We start from the raw sequence: 16194 nt of genomic DNA on the forward strand, positions 1-16194 counted from the left end.
TTAGAAATGAGGTGAAGAATTGGAAGAATAACATCTTTTGCATTGGGTAGTAAAATAGTCTGTTGTAGTAGCTTATGAAAAACCAATTTATTTGAAGGTAAGATGCTGAAAGAGAATCTCCTACTGTTCTCTTATTGGCTGTCTTGTGTTCTGAAGGCAGCCAGAGATCCTGCGCAGCTGGGGCTAATACAGGATCCAGCTGTAACTTTTTTATTGTTGTTCAGATGTCCGGTGATGGTCAGATCTAAGTTATTGTGTGGAAATTCAGTAAAGGAAAAGGGTAGGGTGGGAAAAAAGTGACTCTCCATAAAAGTATTCCAGTAAAAGCAACAGGAACTAGGGAGTATCCATTTCAGAGCTCTGCCATAAATCCCATCCTGAAATACTTAAACGCCTTCAGATTTTGCTGTAGACTTTAAGTCATCTAAGAGTTTTTTGGTTAATTTTTTAAGCAGAAATGAAGTTAACTGGTTGGAATGGGAAGATGCCTGTTCTTTCAAATTACCTAATGGAAGAAGATGCTATTTTTTTATTCACAGTACAAGGTTTTAGTCTCTTTGCTCCCTTTACAGTATTGGTACAGTATGTAATGCCACAGCATAGAGTAGATCAACAGGTTTGGTTTTACTGATTTCACCTATACTGTGTTTTTCTGCTCTTTGTTTTATGGAACCTAAAGATATAAGCAGGGGAGAAGGCTAATAGTTTTCTACAGAATTTGGTTTACCTTTGTATTTGGTGCTTCCAACTCTGTCTTTTAGGTATCTGCTTCTTTCCAATCTTCATTCTGAACTTAACTTGCTGAGGGAGTCCATCAAATAGCTGCCTGAATTTGAGAGTTCTTTTACTGTTACTCCAAGCCTTTAGTTTTGAATGTCATTACTCAGTTTGTAATTACACTAGTCTAATTTAAGAAGTTTAATAACAATAGTATACAAATTATAAGTCCTGATTGACTGAAAGATACTTTAAATACTGTAAGTTATATCCAGCAATACTGACAGTGACATGAACTTTAAAACATAATTACTGTCTCAAACATAATCTGGATTCTGCATTTCTTTTCATGTGCCTTAATTGGTTGTTTAATTTTTTTTTTTTTTGAAGAAAAAGAAATAAGAAAGGATGAAGATTTATGGTGGGTCTGTTGGCTGTGGAATAGCCTGGCACTTTGCCCCTCAGTGCCAGAACAGAACAGCAACAAAGTATTTTCCTTCCTGGGCAAGTAGGAGCTGATCTCTCACTTCAGAGTGGAAGTGAACTGTGGACAAACACTGTGCTTTGAAGGCAGAACACTTCTAACACAAACCAACTCCAATGTAAAAACATCTTTGATGTCCTTCTATTGCATATGATATTTAAAATGAATGCCATGCAAATAATTTGCTTTACTTTTTTTTTTTAAACGTTTGGAGGGGTTAAATAACCAGTACTACATTTTATTCTTGTTTAGTAAGAATGGTAGTCAGAATTTTTTTCTCCCAAGTTTTAAAGGCTGTGATCTTTAAGTGAATTGTGAAGAGCCTAAAGGAATGTCTTTCAGTTAATTGTTTTCTTGAAGTGCAGGTCAGCTTCCAGTGCATTTTGCAAAATTGCTTTTGTGTAGACTTTGCCAGTGTCAAAGACCATTAAAATACAGCAACTAGAATGAGAAACTTGGCTTACAGATTTGCTTTAGGATGTTTTGGCTGTATTCACGACACTTTATAAGGAAAACTAAGAAAATATTTGTGGCTTGAGAATAAAATATGCCAGCTAAGTTGAAGAAGGTAGTATCATAATGTCTTGTGTCTTGGAGAGGGAGAGAACACTGCAGTGCAACTATTACTGCATTGTGTTTTTCTCTGGAGCTCATATGGACTTAGGAGATGATTTTCTAATGTGATGGGAGAACATCAAAAGGTCCTTTTCGCATTGGCGAAATAATAGTACAATTCCAGCGAAGTTTTGGCTTTTCACTACCTCATTTTGCATTTTGAAGAAAGGGTTTCCTGCTGAACAAACACATGTTAGTCTGATAGCATTTTCCTGTATTTGAATTGTGAACAGTCAAATGACTCAAAAAAAATGTATGTTGAAGTAGATACAGGGTTTTAGCATAGAATATGTGTATACAATAAATCTATTCAACTAATCAGTCTGCTTCCTTTCTCTCCCACCCCCTTACAGCTGGAAGTTCATCGGCTTCTGCTGCTATATCTAGCTTCCTCTGGAGACTTTCTGGGATAGAGTTAACAGTGGTGGCAGGCATTAGTGAACAATGTCGTGATTATATTCTGTGGGTCTGTATAAGTTGTCATTTTCCATTGCTGCTATTTCTAATGGAAAATATGTCATCTATTTAGTAGGAGCATATTATGTGTGCTGTGCAAAGTTGCATGCTCCAAGGTCTAGTGAAATCATCTACATCATTAGATCAGTATAAAATATTTCTAGATTTCATTAGCGACCAATTTGGTGTTTAAAATGGAAAATGTATGATAAGGTTTTATTTTCCTAGGTCCTTAGCTAGGATAACACAGGGTGGCTAGACTTTCATTGTTAGTTAGTTTGTAATTAATTATGCTTTGAGGTTCTTTAGTGTATGTTAAGACATGGCTTTGAGGTACAAAGAATGTCTACGAATCTAAAAAAAAATTAGATGCTTTCAGTTGTCTTACCAGTTGTGAGCTTCATGACGAAACGCTTGCAGTCAGATCTAATGGAATCTAATAGCCTGATTAAAAGCTGTTACAATTTATTTTTGTTGACCGTTTTTCTTTAAAGGATCACAGTGTATTCTTTCAGAAACAGCTTCTGGATATTTGGAGATCCTGGCTAAACATCTGCAGTCAGTTGAGTATGGCACTTGGGTGTTCTGGTTGAGCTTCAAATGCTTCAACAGAGTTTCAAGGTCCACTTTATTAAGACATTTAAAACAGGTAGAATAGATACTGTGATTGAAGAATTTTTTAGAAGTAGTTTTTGTATGATTTTGAAGTGGATTGTAGACTGTTGCCTGTGTAGATATATGTCAGAATTATTGGGGACAAAAGTCTAGGCTTAATAGTGCCACTGCTTTTATTACCTACCACTTCTTTCAGTGTTCAAGAAGTCATTAAAACACTGAAGAGTTTACCTGTGAATGGTATTCTCCAGGTGATTTGTACTCGCTGCTGCTGTCCATGTCTGTGATACACAGAAGAATTTCTGAACTGCACTGATAAGTTTTCCCACTGTTCAGTATGTGAGCTGTGTTGGTGGAGTTGCAGTCGCTGTTGCTGCAGACTGCTTAACAGAAGTCTTATAGCTTGGTATTTCTGGTTGCCCTGAGGCAAATTTAGGATAATTGCAAGTGTGTTATGAGTCAGATTTTTTTCAGTCTTACACAAAGTTTGTCTTTGTATAATGAAAGCTTGTGGCAGGTAGAGCACTGCTCTGAAGGCACCACCTCTTTGGAAAGGTGTTTAGCAGAGGCTACGTCTGACCACACTGTCAATGGAACTAGAATGTGCAGGTGAAAAAATCAGGATTTGCTATAGGTTTTACCTGTTTAGGAAGCGATATCTTTTATTGTTAGCTTTTTGGTGCCACGTTGAGGGGTACCAGAACTAAAACATATAGTCGTACTTAATTGTTTCCTAGTCAACAAAAATGTTTCGTATTTGAGCATGACAGGATGAAGTCAAAATCTTAGAAAAACGTTTATTAATAGGAGCAATGGGAGTTGGTGGACTTAAAAACGAGATTGAGGGTTGCTTAGATTGTCAGGGAAAACCCTGAATCTCAGAGACACCGAGAGTAATAAAACTAAATTGCTTAGCTCTTTGAAGTTGTATGGATATGATTTTTTTTCTTGTTAGGTACTTAGCTGAGAAAAATGACTAAGTTACTTGAAAATAAAGTACAAAAGATTATGTGTTCAGATTATTTTTCACTGATCTCTGGATGGAATGCAGTGATTTTGCCAGTAAGGGGCAGAGAAAACAGCTTAGAAAGGGCAATGTAACATTTCAGCGGATTTGCTTGAAACAGTTGGGGAAAGTTTAAATAGGAAGAATGTGTTTATTCAAATGAGTTTTTGATCAGGGTGCCAGGAGGTCTGCCTGGAGTATGAAAAATCTTTCTTTTTTGTAACATATAACTTATGTCTGTACTTAGAGCACCTTCAACATCTGCTGAAATTCTTCTATTTTGGAAGTATGGTGAAGCAGATTTGGTATGACTGCTGATGGTCTTTTGCCAAGCAAAGTATGAGAGACCAGGGGTTTGACCTTATGGTAAGTGGATCTATCCAACAGACTTTATCAGTGAGCCAGATAAAAAGCTCTTTTATATCTGAATTAGTGACCTGTCAAGCTAATTGTTTCATGGTGTGATGGCAACCAACAATTCACAAAAGCTATGTATACTCTGAGGAATCTGAAAATGCTTCACAGTCTCAAACGTAGCTTTGCTATTCCTTCACCATCATATTTGTGAGTAAATTCCTAACCCTCTCCCTGCCTTCTCAGGCTTCAGGCAATGTGACCAGTGGGTCTGTTGATGTAATAGCAAGAAACTGGAGCAATTCAAGCTTAAGACAGCCAAGTAGCAAAATACTGTATTAGCTGTAGCGCATTTCTCTCCAAGTACTGCAGCTCAGTGGTTTCCATAGCAGGTACCACGGTTCCTTTTTTTGGAGGAGACTGCAGGAATTTCAAAGGCTTACACAACGACATACATCACATTGTGCAGAGTTGTGCATCCTGGAATCTGTCTTGTTTTGGGTGAATATAAATGCTGCTCAAGCAGTTACTTGATAGATGAGCAGTCCTGTGTGGCACTCTGTAGCTGCCTTTGGAGACATTCCTCAGGGAAGGAAGATTGCTTTCAAATCTGGAAGCTGCTCCACCTCCTCAGTGTGCAACTGATCTTGGAAAATGAATAAATAGAAAGCTTCTGCAATAAATACTGTTCTGAAATCTAACTCCAGAGCTGTGTCAGACAGGGATGGGGGAAGGGGGAAAGTCAACTTTGCCTTGCTTTTTCTGAAAATGGCATTGTGTGCTTTAGAAACAGCCGGCAATCCTAAGTAACGGCTCATGCTCCTCACTAATGAGTGCAGTGCTGTGAGCAGATCCCTTATTGCCAAGAGTAGATGTTACTGGAAATTTGTGACAGAAAGCCTGTCTGAGCCCCAGCTGTTTTGCTGGGAACACGGTAGGTCTGGTGAGCTGTGCCTGAATATTGAGCAGGATTTTGGGGGTATTGCTGGCGGCTGACCGCAGGGTCTGGGCTCCAGGACCCCCCTGCAGCTGCTCAGCGACATTCCTGTCAATTTTCAGTGCTGCTACTCCAAATGGATCTGACAGGAATGTCTGCTACTACTCTGCTGTGTTTGCTTTTCATGTCTATTTTCCAAGATCTATCCTAGGAAAAAATGTAGATACCTGCCAGCCAACCACTTCCCCTTCCCAATAACTCTAGGTGACTGGGGAAACACAGCCCTTGTGTAAGGGTAAAGCTGAAACACATTGCTACTGTCTTACTCTTTTTTGCCTTCTCATGCCATTTCAAAAGCTGAAGGAATCAATGTTTTTGTTTGCCTCTTCCTCACGCAGAATGTGATTGAATGATCTCTGCTTTCAGGAGGAGTTGTCCCATCTTTGGTTTGAGTTGCTTGGATCCTGGAGCTGAATAAAGCCTAGACTGGCAGTAGGACATGTGTAGTTAGTCCAGTTGTTCACAAGAACTACTGGGAGTCGTGTACCAGTGGCAGATAAAGTGTCCCTGCTTTCCTTTTCATCCACACATACTCCTTGGGATGGTTGGGGTGAAGAGTCCTGACCTGGCTGATGAGGAAAAGAAGTTGACAGAGGATTATTTGCTCTTCTCTTGTCAGTAGTTTAAGCTTTGCCTCACACTCTACAGAGCCTCTGGGAGTCATCCCAAATGCACTGAAGTGTCCACAGAACCAAATCCTGAGCAGTGGCTGCAGAACTTCAGGCAGTCCAACTTCCCAGTCTGGCCTCCCATTTGTTCCACCCGTTTTCTATCAGCACTCTGAGCAGGTCACTCTCCTGTGCTGGTCATCCAAGAGTTGGTTAAAGTGTTTTTTAATTCCTGTCAGTGTTGTCTGTCTGCTTGGCTCAATCAGAAGTGAGCTGTGCTGTCATAGAAATCAGTCATGGGACCATCCAGTCCCTTTCCATCTGATTCTTTATATAATTCTGTCTGGTAATACGTTACAGTTGTGTTGGGCAAAACCATAAATGCCCCAAGTTAAAAGGTACATCCTGCTTCTGTTGTGTGTCTTAAAAGATGTTACTTGTGGAAAGCTATTGCATCTTCACATTTTAATTTCAGAATTTTCTCTTTTTGCTGCAGGCAAGCAAAATCCACTGCTCTTTTGCTGCCCTTTCTTTGCTCTGTACTGAATGAAGGGTTTCAGCTGAAGACATGATATCTCTAATGTGCCACTTAGCTATGCTGTGCATAGTTGGCATGGTGATCTGTTCCTTTCACCTCCTAGATAGTGTTGAGGGGGAGCCCTGATTTCCTTCCCAAGACTCCCACTTGAAAAGTGGCTGTTGTTCTGCATTGCAAGTGGATACGTAATGTGCTATCAGCTTTGGTCTCCCCATGTGTTATTGCTGGATCATTTTCTTCCTTAGGGGGTGCTAAAATTTTTTGTGACCTGATTCTTGCCATGGAAGTGCACAAAAGAAATTCATAATTTGCAGACTTCCACTCTGTAAAGACTAAATTTGTGTTAATGCATACTATAAATATAATGTACTCTAAGCAAAGCCTTTCAAATGCAAACATCAGAGAAAATTTGTTTGATTTCAGCTATGGCAGTACATAAGTTCCCCATTTGTTTCTCTAGTTTTGCACATACAAATGCTCCACAGAGAGAAAATTATTACTGAGCTTTCCCAAAATTACTTATCTGTGAGATTCTGCCTTGCAGCACACATAAGGAGGAGGGGAAGGAAAGATTTGTTTCTGACGGTATTTTGTTGGTTTGATGCAATGTAAAGAAAAGGCTTGCGGCCACTTCCTTTTGGAAGAGTGATATCTGTATTTCTAATGGTAGTTCTGATCACTTCATTATTTGCTTTGCAGGAAAGAAATCAGATGCAATAATTTTGTTTAAAAGCTGGAAGCAGAGTAAGAGAATTTTAAGGCAGTATAAATGCCCCAGTGTCCCTGAGCCAGCAGGACAGTACAGGGCTGTGCATTTTTACTTACTGTGCTTGGCACTGCGCAGCGTTGCATTTGTCCCACATTGCTTTGATGTCACTGTTTTCCGTGTTGGAAGAGGACCGTGGTGTTAAGATGTGATAGTGTGAGAGTGTGTAGCTGTAACACTGAAATCAGAATGGTGATTCACCAGAATTCCTGAATAGTAGTTGGTAACTGATGGTGATGAAGGCACATGTTATGTTGGATAGTATTTCCCGTGTCTGTGCGAATCTGTTCATAGCCCTCTCTGAAACACACACTACTACCCTGTGGCCAACATCTCCCTTTTTAATTTCCACATTAGCTGGCATAAAATTTTTCTGCACTTTTAAAATATGCATGGATATGCATATTTTAACACTTTATATTATTAATGCAAGTATTAATGTATTTGGGTAAGAGACTTAGAATGTTAAGTTAAACTCAGCTTTCTTTTCATATTCAGTAATTTGTATTTACATATTTTAGAAAGAAAAGTTGGCCTAGAAGCATCTTCTGATCTTGAAGCAAGAGTAGAGCGACTTCAAAAGAAAAATGCTTCTGAAAGGAAATCCATGCTTATCTATTATTAATATCAGGTTGAACTACTTTTAGTATTTAGAGAATACAGCCTGTGAGGGTGGGGTTTTGGGGCTGAGCTAAGCTGGTTTTAGGACTAGCTGACCTCCTCGGAGTTGCTGTCCCCTGTACCTTTGTGCTGCCGGGGGTTTCTGCTGTGCCTGTTTTTTGTCTTGGGCAGTTCTGTGGTCCCTTGGTGAAACTATTTGTTCTGCTAAATTGGGAAAAAAACCAAAAAACAAACAAACAAACCACAAAAAACTAGGGTCCGGGCGTCGAACCCAAAGCAGTGCAGGAACATAGAGGAGCAGGTGCCAACTCATTTCCTGTGAATCTTGCTCAGACCTTGTCCCTGTGTATTTTTTCTTCTTTCTTCTCAAGTGATGCTCCTTTATGTGATTGAAAGTGGTTCTTTTATTTCGTTGCTGCAAAACACTTGGTTTCCTAATGGAAATAGGTAAAAACGTTGAAAGAAGACACCTTATTGAATTAAAGGTCATAATATAATCACGACCTTCAGTACTGCCTGCTAATGAAAATAAAGAGCAGGGACAGTAAAAAAGAAAGTCGTTAACTTAAACACACCCTGCTTTCTAATGGCCAGTATCTGTGTCAGAGGCCTAATTAGGAGCTAAAAAGCAAGGGAGTGCCTCTGCAGTTTCTGTGGGTATATCTGTATAGGAAGGTGAAGATCTGGAAGTTGCCATAAAGCACCTCTTTGTGTTTGGTGCCGTTAAGAAGGGCAGCTCATCGCTCCCAGGCAGGATTAGCAGCTCATGCGAGAGCTCTGGAAGCCTTTCCACTCCCTGTTCCCTGCACAGCTGCTGGGCTCTGAGCAGTTTGTAAAGACACATCTGCTGTTGCTGCTGACTCCTCTTCCTTTTGTACTCCACAGACAGAAAGATTTCCAGGTACCATGGCAGGGCATGTCCGTTGGGATATCTGAAATAAGATGATTTTTGGGAGGCAGATAAAATTCTTCCCTTCAAATCAGTGTTATCTGGAGCCTGATTTTGCACATTTTTCCAACTGCGTACTTTCTGCTTGACTAGAGAGACTAACACATTAACAAATTATGTAGGGCTATTTCTGGGCAGAACCAAAGCATAATCTTTCCTCATTTGAAGTAATTCTTATGGGTTATAAGAAGGACTGTTTGTTTTTTACAAGAGATGATTTCATGCTTGATGGTACTGTCACCCTGCTGGACCTTTTCTATACAAAACAAAAATGTATTTCATATTTCCAATTTATGCTTTTGTCTGTTTTAAAGAAACCTACACCAATGTGTACCACTGATACAATAAAACCTGCTTTGCAGGTGGATTATATCAGGAAAATACCTTGAGGGTGTAGCAGGTCAGAAGGAAACTATTTCCTCTAAATCCCTTAAAATGTATTTTTGTGGTAATAGTATTAATATTTTTAGGGTTTCTCCCCTCCTATTATTAGGAGCACAAAATGATAATATGTTTACTGTAACTTTCCTTCAAAGTATGTCCTTACCCTAGAGAAAAAGATCTTTTCAGGAACATCTAATGGTGTGATTTCCAGCAGCTAAACAATGAGAATGATGGATGTGTGTTGGAGGTTCTCTTCTGGGTTTGGCCACTAATGTGATTTCTGGCCACAGAGTCCCTTGTGATGGAAAACTCAAAATAACTCTGCAAGCCGTGGATTCTGTCCTAGATTCCTCATACCATCAACTGGTGAATTTTTTTGTGTGTGAAAGGATATTGTGTGCAGGATTATTTCCCCCCTTAATGGACGTGTCATTGCTCCTATGGAGAACGTGCTCGGCAGTGACTAAATAGCAGATTCACATAGTAAGGTAGTTAAGGAAGGAGCCAAATCCAGCTGCTTTTACTGATGGAATTTAATGTGGATGCAGTTTGTTTCTGAACTGTGAAGTGAATCTATTGAGAAGGATGTCCTCCTACAAAAACTTCTATGGAATTTTTAATAGCCACAAGTGGTTGGAGCATTGTTTATACATCTTGGCTGAAAGCTGGAAAATGTTCCTGTAATGAAGCTTAAAAAAAAGGGAGCATGTAGGGGGAAAGGAAGAGAGAATAGCCTGAGAATATCCGTCGAGACAAATGTTCTGAGACAATCAGATTTGTTCTCAGAGATGAATGTATATTATTTTAAAGGCCAGAAGAAACATGTCTACCCGTTTTGTGTATGGATGAGGAAAGATCTGTTTAGTTTTAGGCCTTGCGTTGTGTAAATATCTTTACACTTGCAAGATGTTTCAACTGCAGCACAATTAAATTCCACCTAATTGTTCTTTGCTTGAAATGCAAATACTGAAGACCAGTAATTTGGGACTGACAGAGAAGAAGGAAACCAAGAAGTTAGCCGAGCAGTGAGAATCAGGGTGTTGTATTGCTTCGTAAGTGGGGTTACAGAATTGGTGTTTTGTCTGTGTTAGATATTAGATTTTTGCTTCCTGCTGGTTGTGGATATTTTACTGTGCCCTCTTGAGAGACTGAACTCTGAAGTCAGTTGAAGGGGTCAAGTGATATTGCTTTAGACTTTGACTGGTGACTGGCATTCGAAAGGCTAATGAGTGAAGTTAAACACAGGAGTTTTGCTTCTTATAATCCTAGTGGAGTACTGGAAAAGATTTAAATTTTACTACTGAAAAAGATGAAGGTATCATGATTATGGACTTGGAAAGTACTAGATTTCTGTTTCCTGTTATGGGATTTGGTCCTAGTTGTCACTAACCTGTGGGAACTTTCTTTGCAAGTTGATCTGTTGCAGTTTTTTCTCAATGTGTAAATTTAGTTTTTGGGTTTTTTAGTACTTGCTAGCTCAAAAATGCTTCGTATCGAGAGTTGTGGGATAATGCTCTTCTTTGGATATTGTTCTTGGGCTGTCCGTAGTGGAGGATTATTTAACCAAGCGACATCGCAGCTGGTGCACAACACACTGATTTCTGTGGTGAGATGCAGTTTGTTTGTTTTCCCTGACACGGTATAGTAAACAGAACTGTATTAAAAGTGTGTTCCATTAAGTGTTGCAGTACAGGATATTCATTTAAATACATGTAGTTCAGTTACATGAATTGAATTCTATAGGCCAAGTTTGAATATATTAAATATTTTTCTGTTTTTTTCAGTTGGTAGTAGGAGTAGTATTGCAACATATACGCTGTTGTGTGCTTCTTTCTGTTTGGCCAAGAATATAATTTGTGTTTTCAACAACTGTGTTCTTCATAAATAAAATATCAGTTGTATACTGACTTTCTATTTAATAGTACCTGAAGCTCTGAAGTTCTTGAAAAGGGAAACGCTCTCCCTGTGAGCTAAAAATTTTCACGGAAATGACTTACATTAGAGCGTTGTCTTTATTTAAAGCTTAGAAGATAGCATGAAAGAATGCTGTAGCTTGTTCACTGTACTGAAATGCTTTTGTTCTTTTTTAGTATTTAAATATTCATGCTAACTCCTCCCATCCTGTCTACTTTGTGTTTAGATTGGTGAAAGAAAAACGCCCCCCGGAAGTGACTCAGAGAGGACAGCTAGAAAATTTGTTTTACAGAACAAATACATGATATGTGCTCCACGAGTTGTTCTGTGTGGAGGATTATGTGGACGCATGGTTGAAAAAATAAGTGTTTGCTGGAGGCAGAAGGGTGGCCTCGGGAGGGGCCTTGGCAGAGCAGATCATCTCTTACCATGTACCTCTTTGCTTAGGACTGTAAAGGTGTTTTAATCCACCATTGCGTGTTGCCCTCCTATGTTAATATTTCAAAAGCCTTAACTGAAGTGCAGAAATACTGTTGGCCTTTGTTTTAAGACACAGAGTTGAAAGAGCAGGGCCAGTAGCCATAAAGTGACGTGGCCTCCTGGAGCAGGCACCTTCCAGGCTGCAATGCCACGTGAAGTCTCTTCAGAAACTGTTTTTTGGTGCATTGGTTTTCCCACTGATACATTTTCTGCAGCATAAAGAGCAGCACTGGAGAAGGGAGGCAGTGATAGATAACGAGTAGAAGGATGATAATGAGGCAAACATCTTCAGTATCACACAGAGACCAATTCGTGTGACTACAGGACAGCACCCTTGGGAGTGATCCTGGCAAGTCAATCATCCCTTCTGTGTGCTGGTAGTGTGAGGGGAAAGAAAATACTGTCTATACCAAGAGTTACTAAAGTTGAGCAGTACTGTAACTCCCACTCAGTTACATCCTGAATCTTCTTGTCAAAAGATACTGAAATATTTTGGCTCTCGTATTTGAATATATTTATTTTAAAGATGCATTAATGTCCAGTTTTATCTAAGTGCTCTCCAGGTTCAGAATCTTTTTTTCCAGCAGATTGCTTGTCTTGTATCTGGCAGATAAATACTTGATTTTATTTCCTAATGCAAAATGTAGTCTGACTCCATTTAGCTTTTTTCCTTTCTGTCTAACAGCATCATTAATTATACTGTGTGTCTTGTCTCTACTCTGGCTGTGATCAGAGGAGAGGAAAACACAGCAGACAGTATTTGGGTGCTGTAGGAAAACACTGAGGTGTTTGATTTTTCCTTTTTTGTAGGTTGCTTGAGCACAGAAAACTGTTACAATTCGTGTTGATTCCAGAAAAGCAATTTCGCTTGTTCCAGATATTCCAAACCTGTCCCAAGGAGCCTTTCCTAAATAGTAGAGTAAGGGAGAAGAAACCGCAGTACCACTCGCTGGTGTGCAGATTTGGGAAGGATTTATGGTAGTGGCTAATCCAGAGGTATTGTAACTCAGCTTGAAGAAAAAGAAACACCATCTATGAGTTCTAAATATTTCTTGCTTCAAGATGATTTTCTGCTTGAGGTTTGATTAGTACTTCCAGTCACCAGCAGAGGTGAGAATTATCAAAATGTCTTGCTGCAGCAAAGAGTTAAAAATTTAGCGTTTCTTTTTAATACTGCTACTGTAAAGCTGCAGTGTAATTTCATCTACAGTACTGCAGAAATGCTTTAAGGATATCAGAATGTGCTTCCTAACTAAGAGAGTGATTATGTATGGTTTACCTTTTTTATAATCAACACTGGGTAGCAATATTAATTTCTTGTCAGTGCTCAGTTAACTAGTGAATGTTTGTGGTGTGTTTATGTACATAGTATGTGTATAGTCATTAATTCTCTGTGGTTTAGGATCTTGGAGTAAACATGTAAGGCAAAGCTGTGATGTAGGGCCGTGTATTTATAAGGTTTGATGTGAAAAGAATCCTACCACTATTTGCATACAAGACATTTTTGGGAGTGGGTGGCTTTCTGATGAGATGAAGAGAAGAAGCAGGTAAGCATATTGCAGTCTGGTATTTGTTCAACAGAAGACTGTCATTTCCTAAACTGAAAGTAATTTAATCATGTTTGTATCTGGAGTAGTTAAATGAAATCATTTGCCATAATTACTTCATGTCTAACAAGGTCTGTCGCCATTTGGATTTTGTTATGATTCAGATTCTAAAAGGAAAGGAGCTTAACCCCACTGGATGTTGAAATAATCAATATATTTTTCATTATTAGGATTCTAACAGAAGCTCTGTTCCAAATGTGTGTTTAAAACTCTCCTCTCAAGCTGAACTTTTCTTCGTAATCCTGTTATGTGTGTATAGGACATAAAGCACTGGCCCTGACCATCCCAAATGACTACATTTGTTGTGTGTTGCTCTTACGTACCTTATTAATTATTTTTGTTGTTCCATTTTACTGGAAGGAGAAGCTGTTCTGTAATTAAGGAGCTATCTCCAAGAAAGTGGGTAGTATTAGAACTGTTACAGGATCGTTACACAGGAGGTGAATATTTGTAGTTGGTCTCTAGTGCTGTAGAAATGAGCAGAAGTAATCTCTGTCCAAAGAAGTTTCTTGCAGGGGAACATCTGATCATTGAAGAAAAGCAGTGGCTTTGTGCTAATGACTTTTGGTGTTTGCTGATTCTCAGGCAGAGACACAGGGTGAGGGTAGGATGAGTGACAGACACACATTTACATCCTCAGTAGCAACTGATTTTTATCAGCAGGGTCATATTTTTGTTTTAGCATGTCCAAGGAGAGACCTAAAATTGGCTTAAATACTGCAGACTCACCTAAGTGATGTTATGCAAAGCCCATGTTTGTGTTAGATAACCGATTCTGCTGCTGTGTTTGTGTGTCCTACTGCGGGGAGGTGTTTGGTGTTGGGCTGTACCTGCCTGCATCTCTCTCTCCCAGGCGACCGAATGAAGGGGCACTGCTGGTGTTAGGGGATGTCTGAAGTCAGCACCAGGATGCACATCTTGTGTATAGCAGTGGCTATTCTTTGGGGGCTTTTTTCTGGAAGATAGTCATCTCTTCGGAATCATAATTTACATGAAGAATTTTGTTACGTTACTGATATAATAGAATTATATCCGACTTGAATTTGGCAATTAAGCTGTTCAACCAAATCTTGCCGCATCATATGGTAACAAGATTCCTTCGATTGTCTGTTTTCCTTTTGAAAGGTAGATTCTGTCCATAGTCATGCATTCAATTACCTTACTTAGGATTTTTATAAAGCAGATTAAAAATATATTAGATTTAGGTTTCATTTGTGTTGTTTGTTTTGATTTGTTTTGGGTTTTTTTTTTCACTGGAAATGATGTAAAAGAAATGTTCTGATGTTTGATATAAGCTTATTTTTCCTAATCAGTTTATTAAGTTTTCTGTGATGATATGTTTGCAAATGCTAAAAAAATTGCACATTTTGCTCCATTCCAGTGCCTGATGACCTGTCTATGGAAGAAAGAGAAGAGCTTTTAAATATTCGTCGCAGGAAAAAAGAACTGATTGATGACATTGAGGTAATTGATTTACTGTAAAGATCCTTAGAAGACTACTTCAGTAGATTAAGTTACAGACTTAAGTTGCAGACCTAAATACGAATTTCAGCTAATGGTTTTAAAAGCATATGAATGACTTAAACTAGTGAACAGGATTTATACATCATATGCGTGCTTTTAAAAATATTAAATTCTGAATTTATGTAATGCAATATGTGCAGATGTCCACATTTGATTTGTGTAATCAAAAACTCACTAAACAGCAGATTTGGATCCAGGATAGGAGCAAGTGAGAAATGTGGATAAAAAAAATCTTAATAATTGATAATGGCAACTTGGTCTTGGTGCTCTGGCACGAACACACACTGAGAGTGCAGGTTCTTGTGTTTAACAGTCATTCAGCTGCGATAAAATCTTTAAATATCTAAGGAAGTTCTAAGATTGTTCACTTTTCTTCAGGTAAATAATAAATACTAGAAAATAAAACTTAATTGATCATATTATATGATAGATTATTTCAAAAATATGTTCTAATGTAGATTAATGTGTTGTCGTTCCTTCTTTTGACAGAGATTAAAATTTGAAATTGCTGAGGTTATGACTGAAATTGATAATCTGACTAGTGTAGAAGAAAGGTAAGTAATGCCAACATATGGACATGATTCAGTAAGACCTTGGAACAGGTCTTCCAGGAACAGCAAGTAAAAATACCTTCCCCATGCTAAACAAACGATGGATTGCCTTTATTTAGTCTGTTATAAAGCCTGACTTTATCCCATGCAGGTGTGTCGTTTGTTTGGATAGAGAATATGTTGTATCGAGTGTAGTGTTTTACTGTACTCTTGATAAGGGTATGGATCTCTGAAGCTGCAATTGCTTAAAGAAGTTGAAAAGAGTATCATAGTTTTCTCCATTATAAAGAGTGAATGTCTTGATATTGTTGTAGAAAATAGAGTAGTCCAAACACAAACTAAAATCTCATCTAGAAGTCTTTTTGTAAAAGAGCAACTGGTAAGTGCTTGTTGTTTCTTCTTTGTCTCTTTATGTAGCAAAACTACACAAAGAAATAAGCAAATAGCCATGGGAAGGAAGAAATTCAACATGGACCCTAAGAAGGTAGAGAACTTTTTTTTTTCATTTGTCAGGAATCAAGTTTCTGCTTGTAGTACAATCTAGGGCAAATTCTTCTTTGTTTTTTTTTAAGCAATATCTCTGATAATGTAAGTTCATAGGCCTTACTTGCATGTCCTGTAACACACTGAGCAGAGGGTTAAATGGAAGCAGCCATCAGGGCAGGTGCCAGTTGTGTCCTTCTTTCATTTAAACAAACCTTTGATAATGGAGGTTACTTATCAACAACCAAATATGCCAGGTATTGATTGACCTGGCTTGCTTTGTACCTGATAGAGGTGTTCTATGTTGATATGTCAAATCCAATTGAATTTTTTTAATGTGTGGTTGTTAGTGAGGTCGTACGTCTTTTTCTTTAATGCTCTCCTATTTTTGTCTTTCCAAATACCTTTGCCATATTTTTTAATTTGTTCTCGTGCAGACTTTGATATTTGGATGTCTAAACCTGTTTCTGAAAAAGGCATGTGTGAACATCTGTATTTCTGTATATGCATAAATATATATATAGA

At 38.5% G+C, this 16194-nt stretch overlaps 1 protein-coding gene across 1 annotated transcript in view; it reads left to right on the forward strand.

The window, feature by feature from the left end:
• CYTH3 (cytohesin 3) overlaps positions 1 to 16194 on the forward strand; it is a 48853-nt gene that overhangs the window by 10404 nt on the left and 22255 nt on the right. Inside the window, exons 2-4 of the mRNA XM_066197740.1 lie at positions 14493 to 14575; positions 15125 to 15189; positions 15604 to 15670. Coding sequence (XP_066053837.1) covers positions 14493 to 14575; positions 15125 to 15189; positions 15604 to 15670 — 215 coding nt within the window. The remainder of the gene's footprint in view (positions 1 to 14492; positions 14576 to 15124; positions 15190 to 15603; positions 15671 to 16194) is intronic.

Source organism: Chamaea fasciata, unplaced genomic scaffold (assembly GCF_029207755.1).
Source record: "Chamaea fasciata isolate MVZ Bird 193981 ecotype frontalis unplaced genomic scaffold, bChaFas1.0.hap1 SCAF_16, whole genome shotgun sequence".
Classification (NCBI taxonomy): Eukaryota; Metazoa; Chordata; class Aves; order Passeriformes; family Sylviidae; genus Chamaea; species Chamaea fasciata.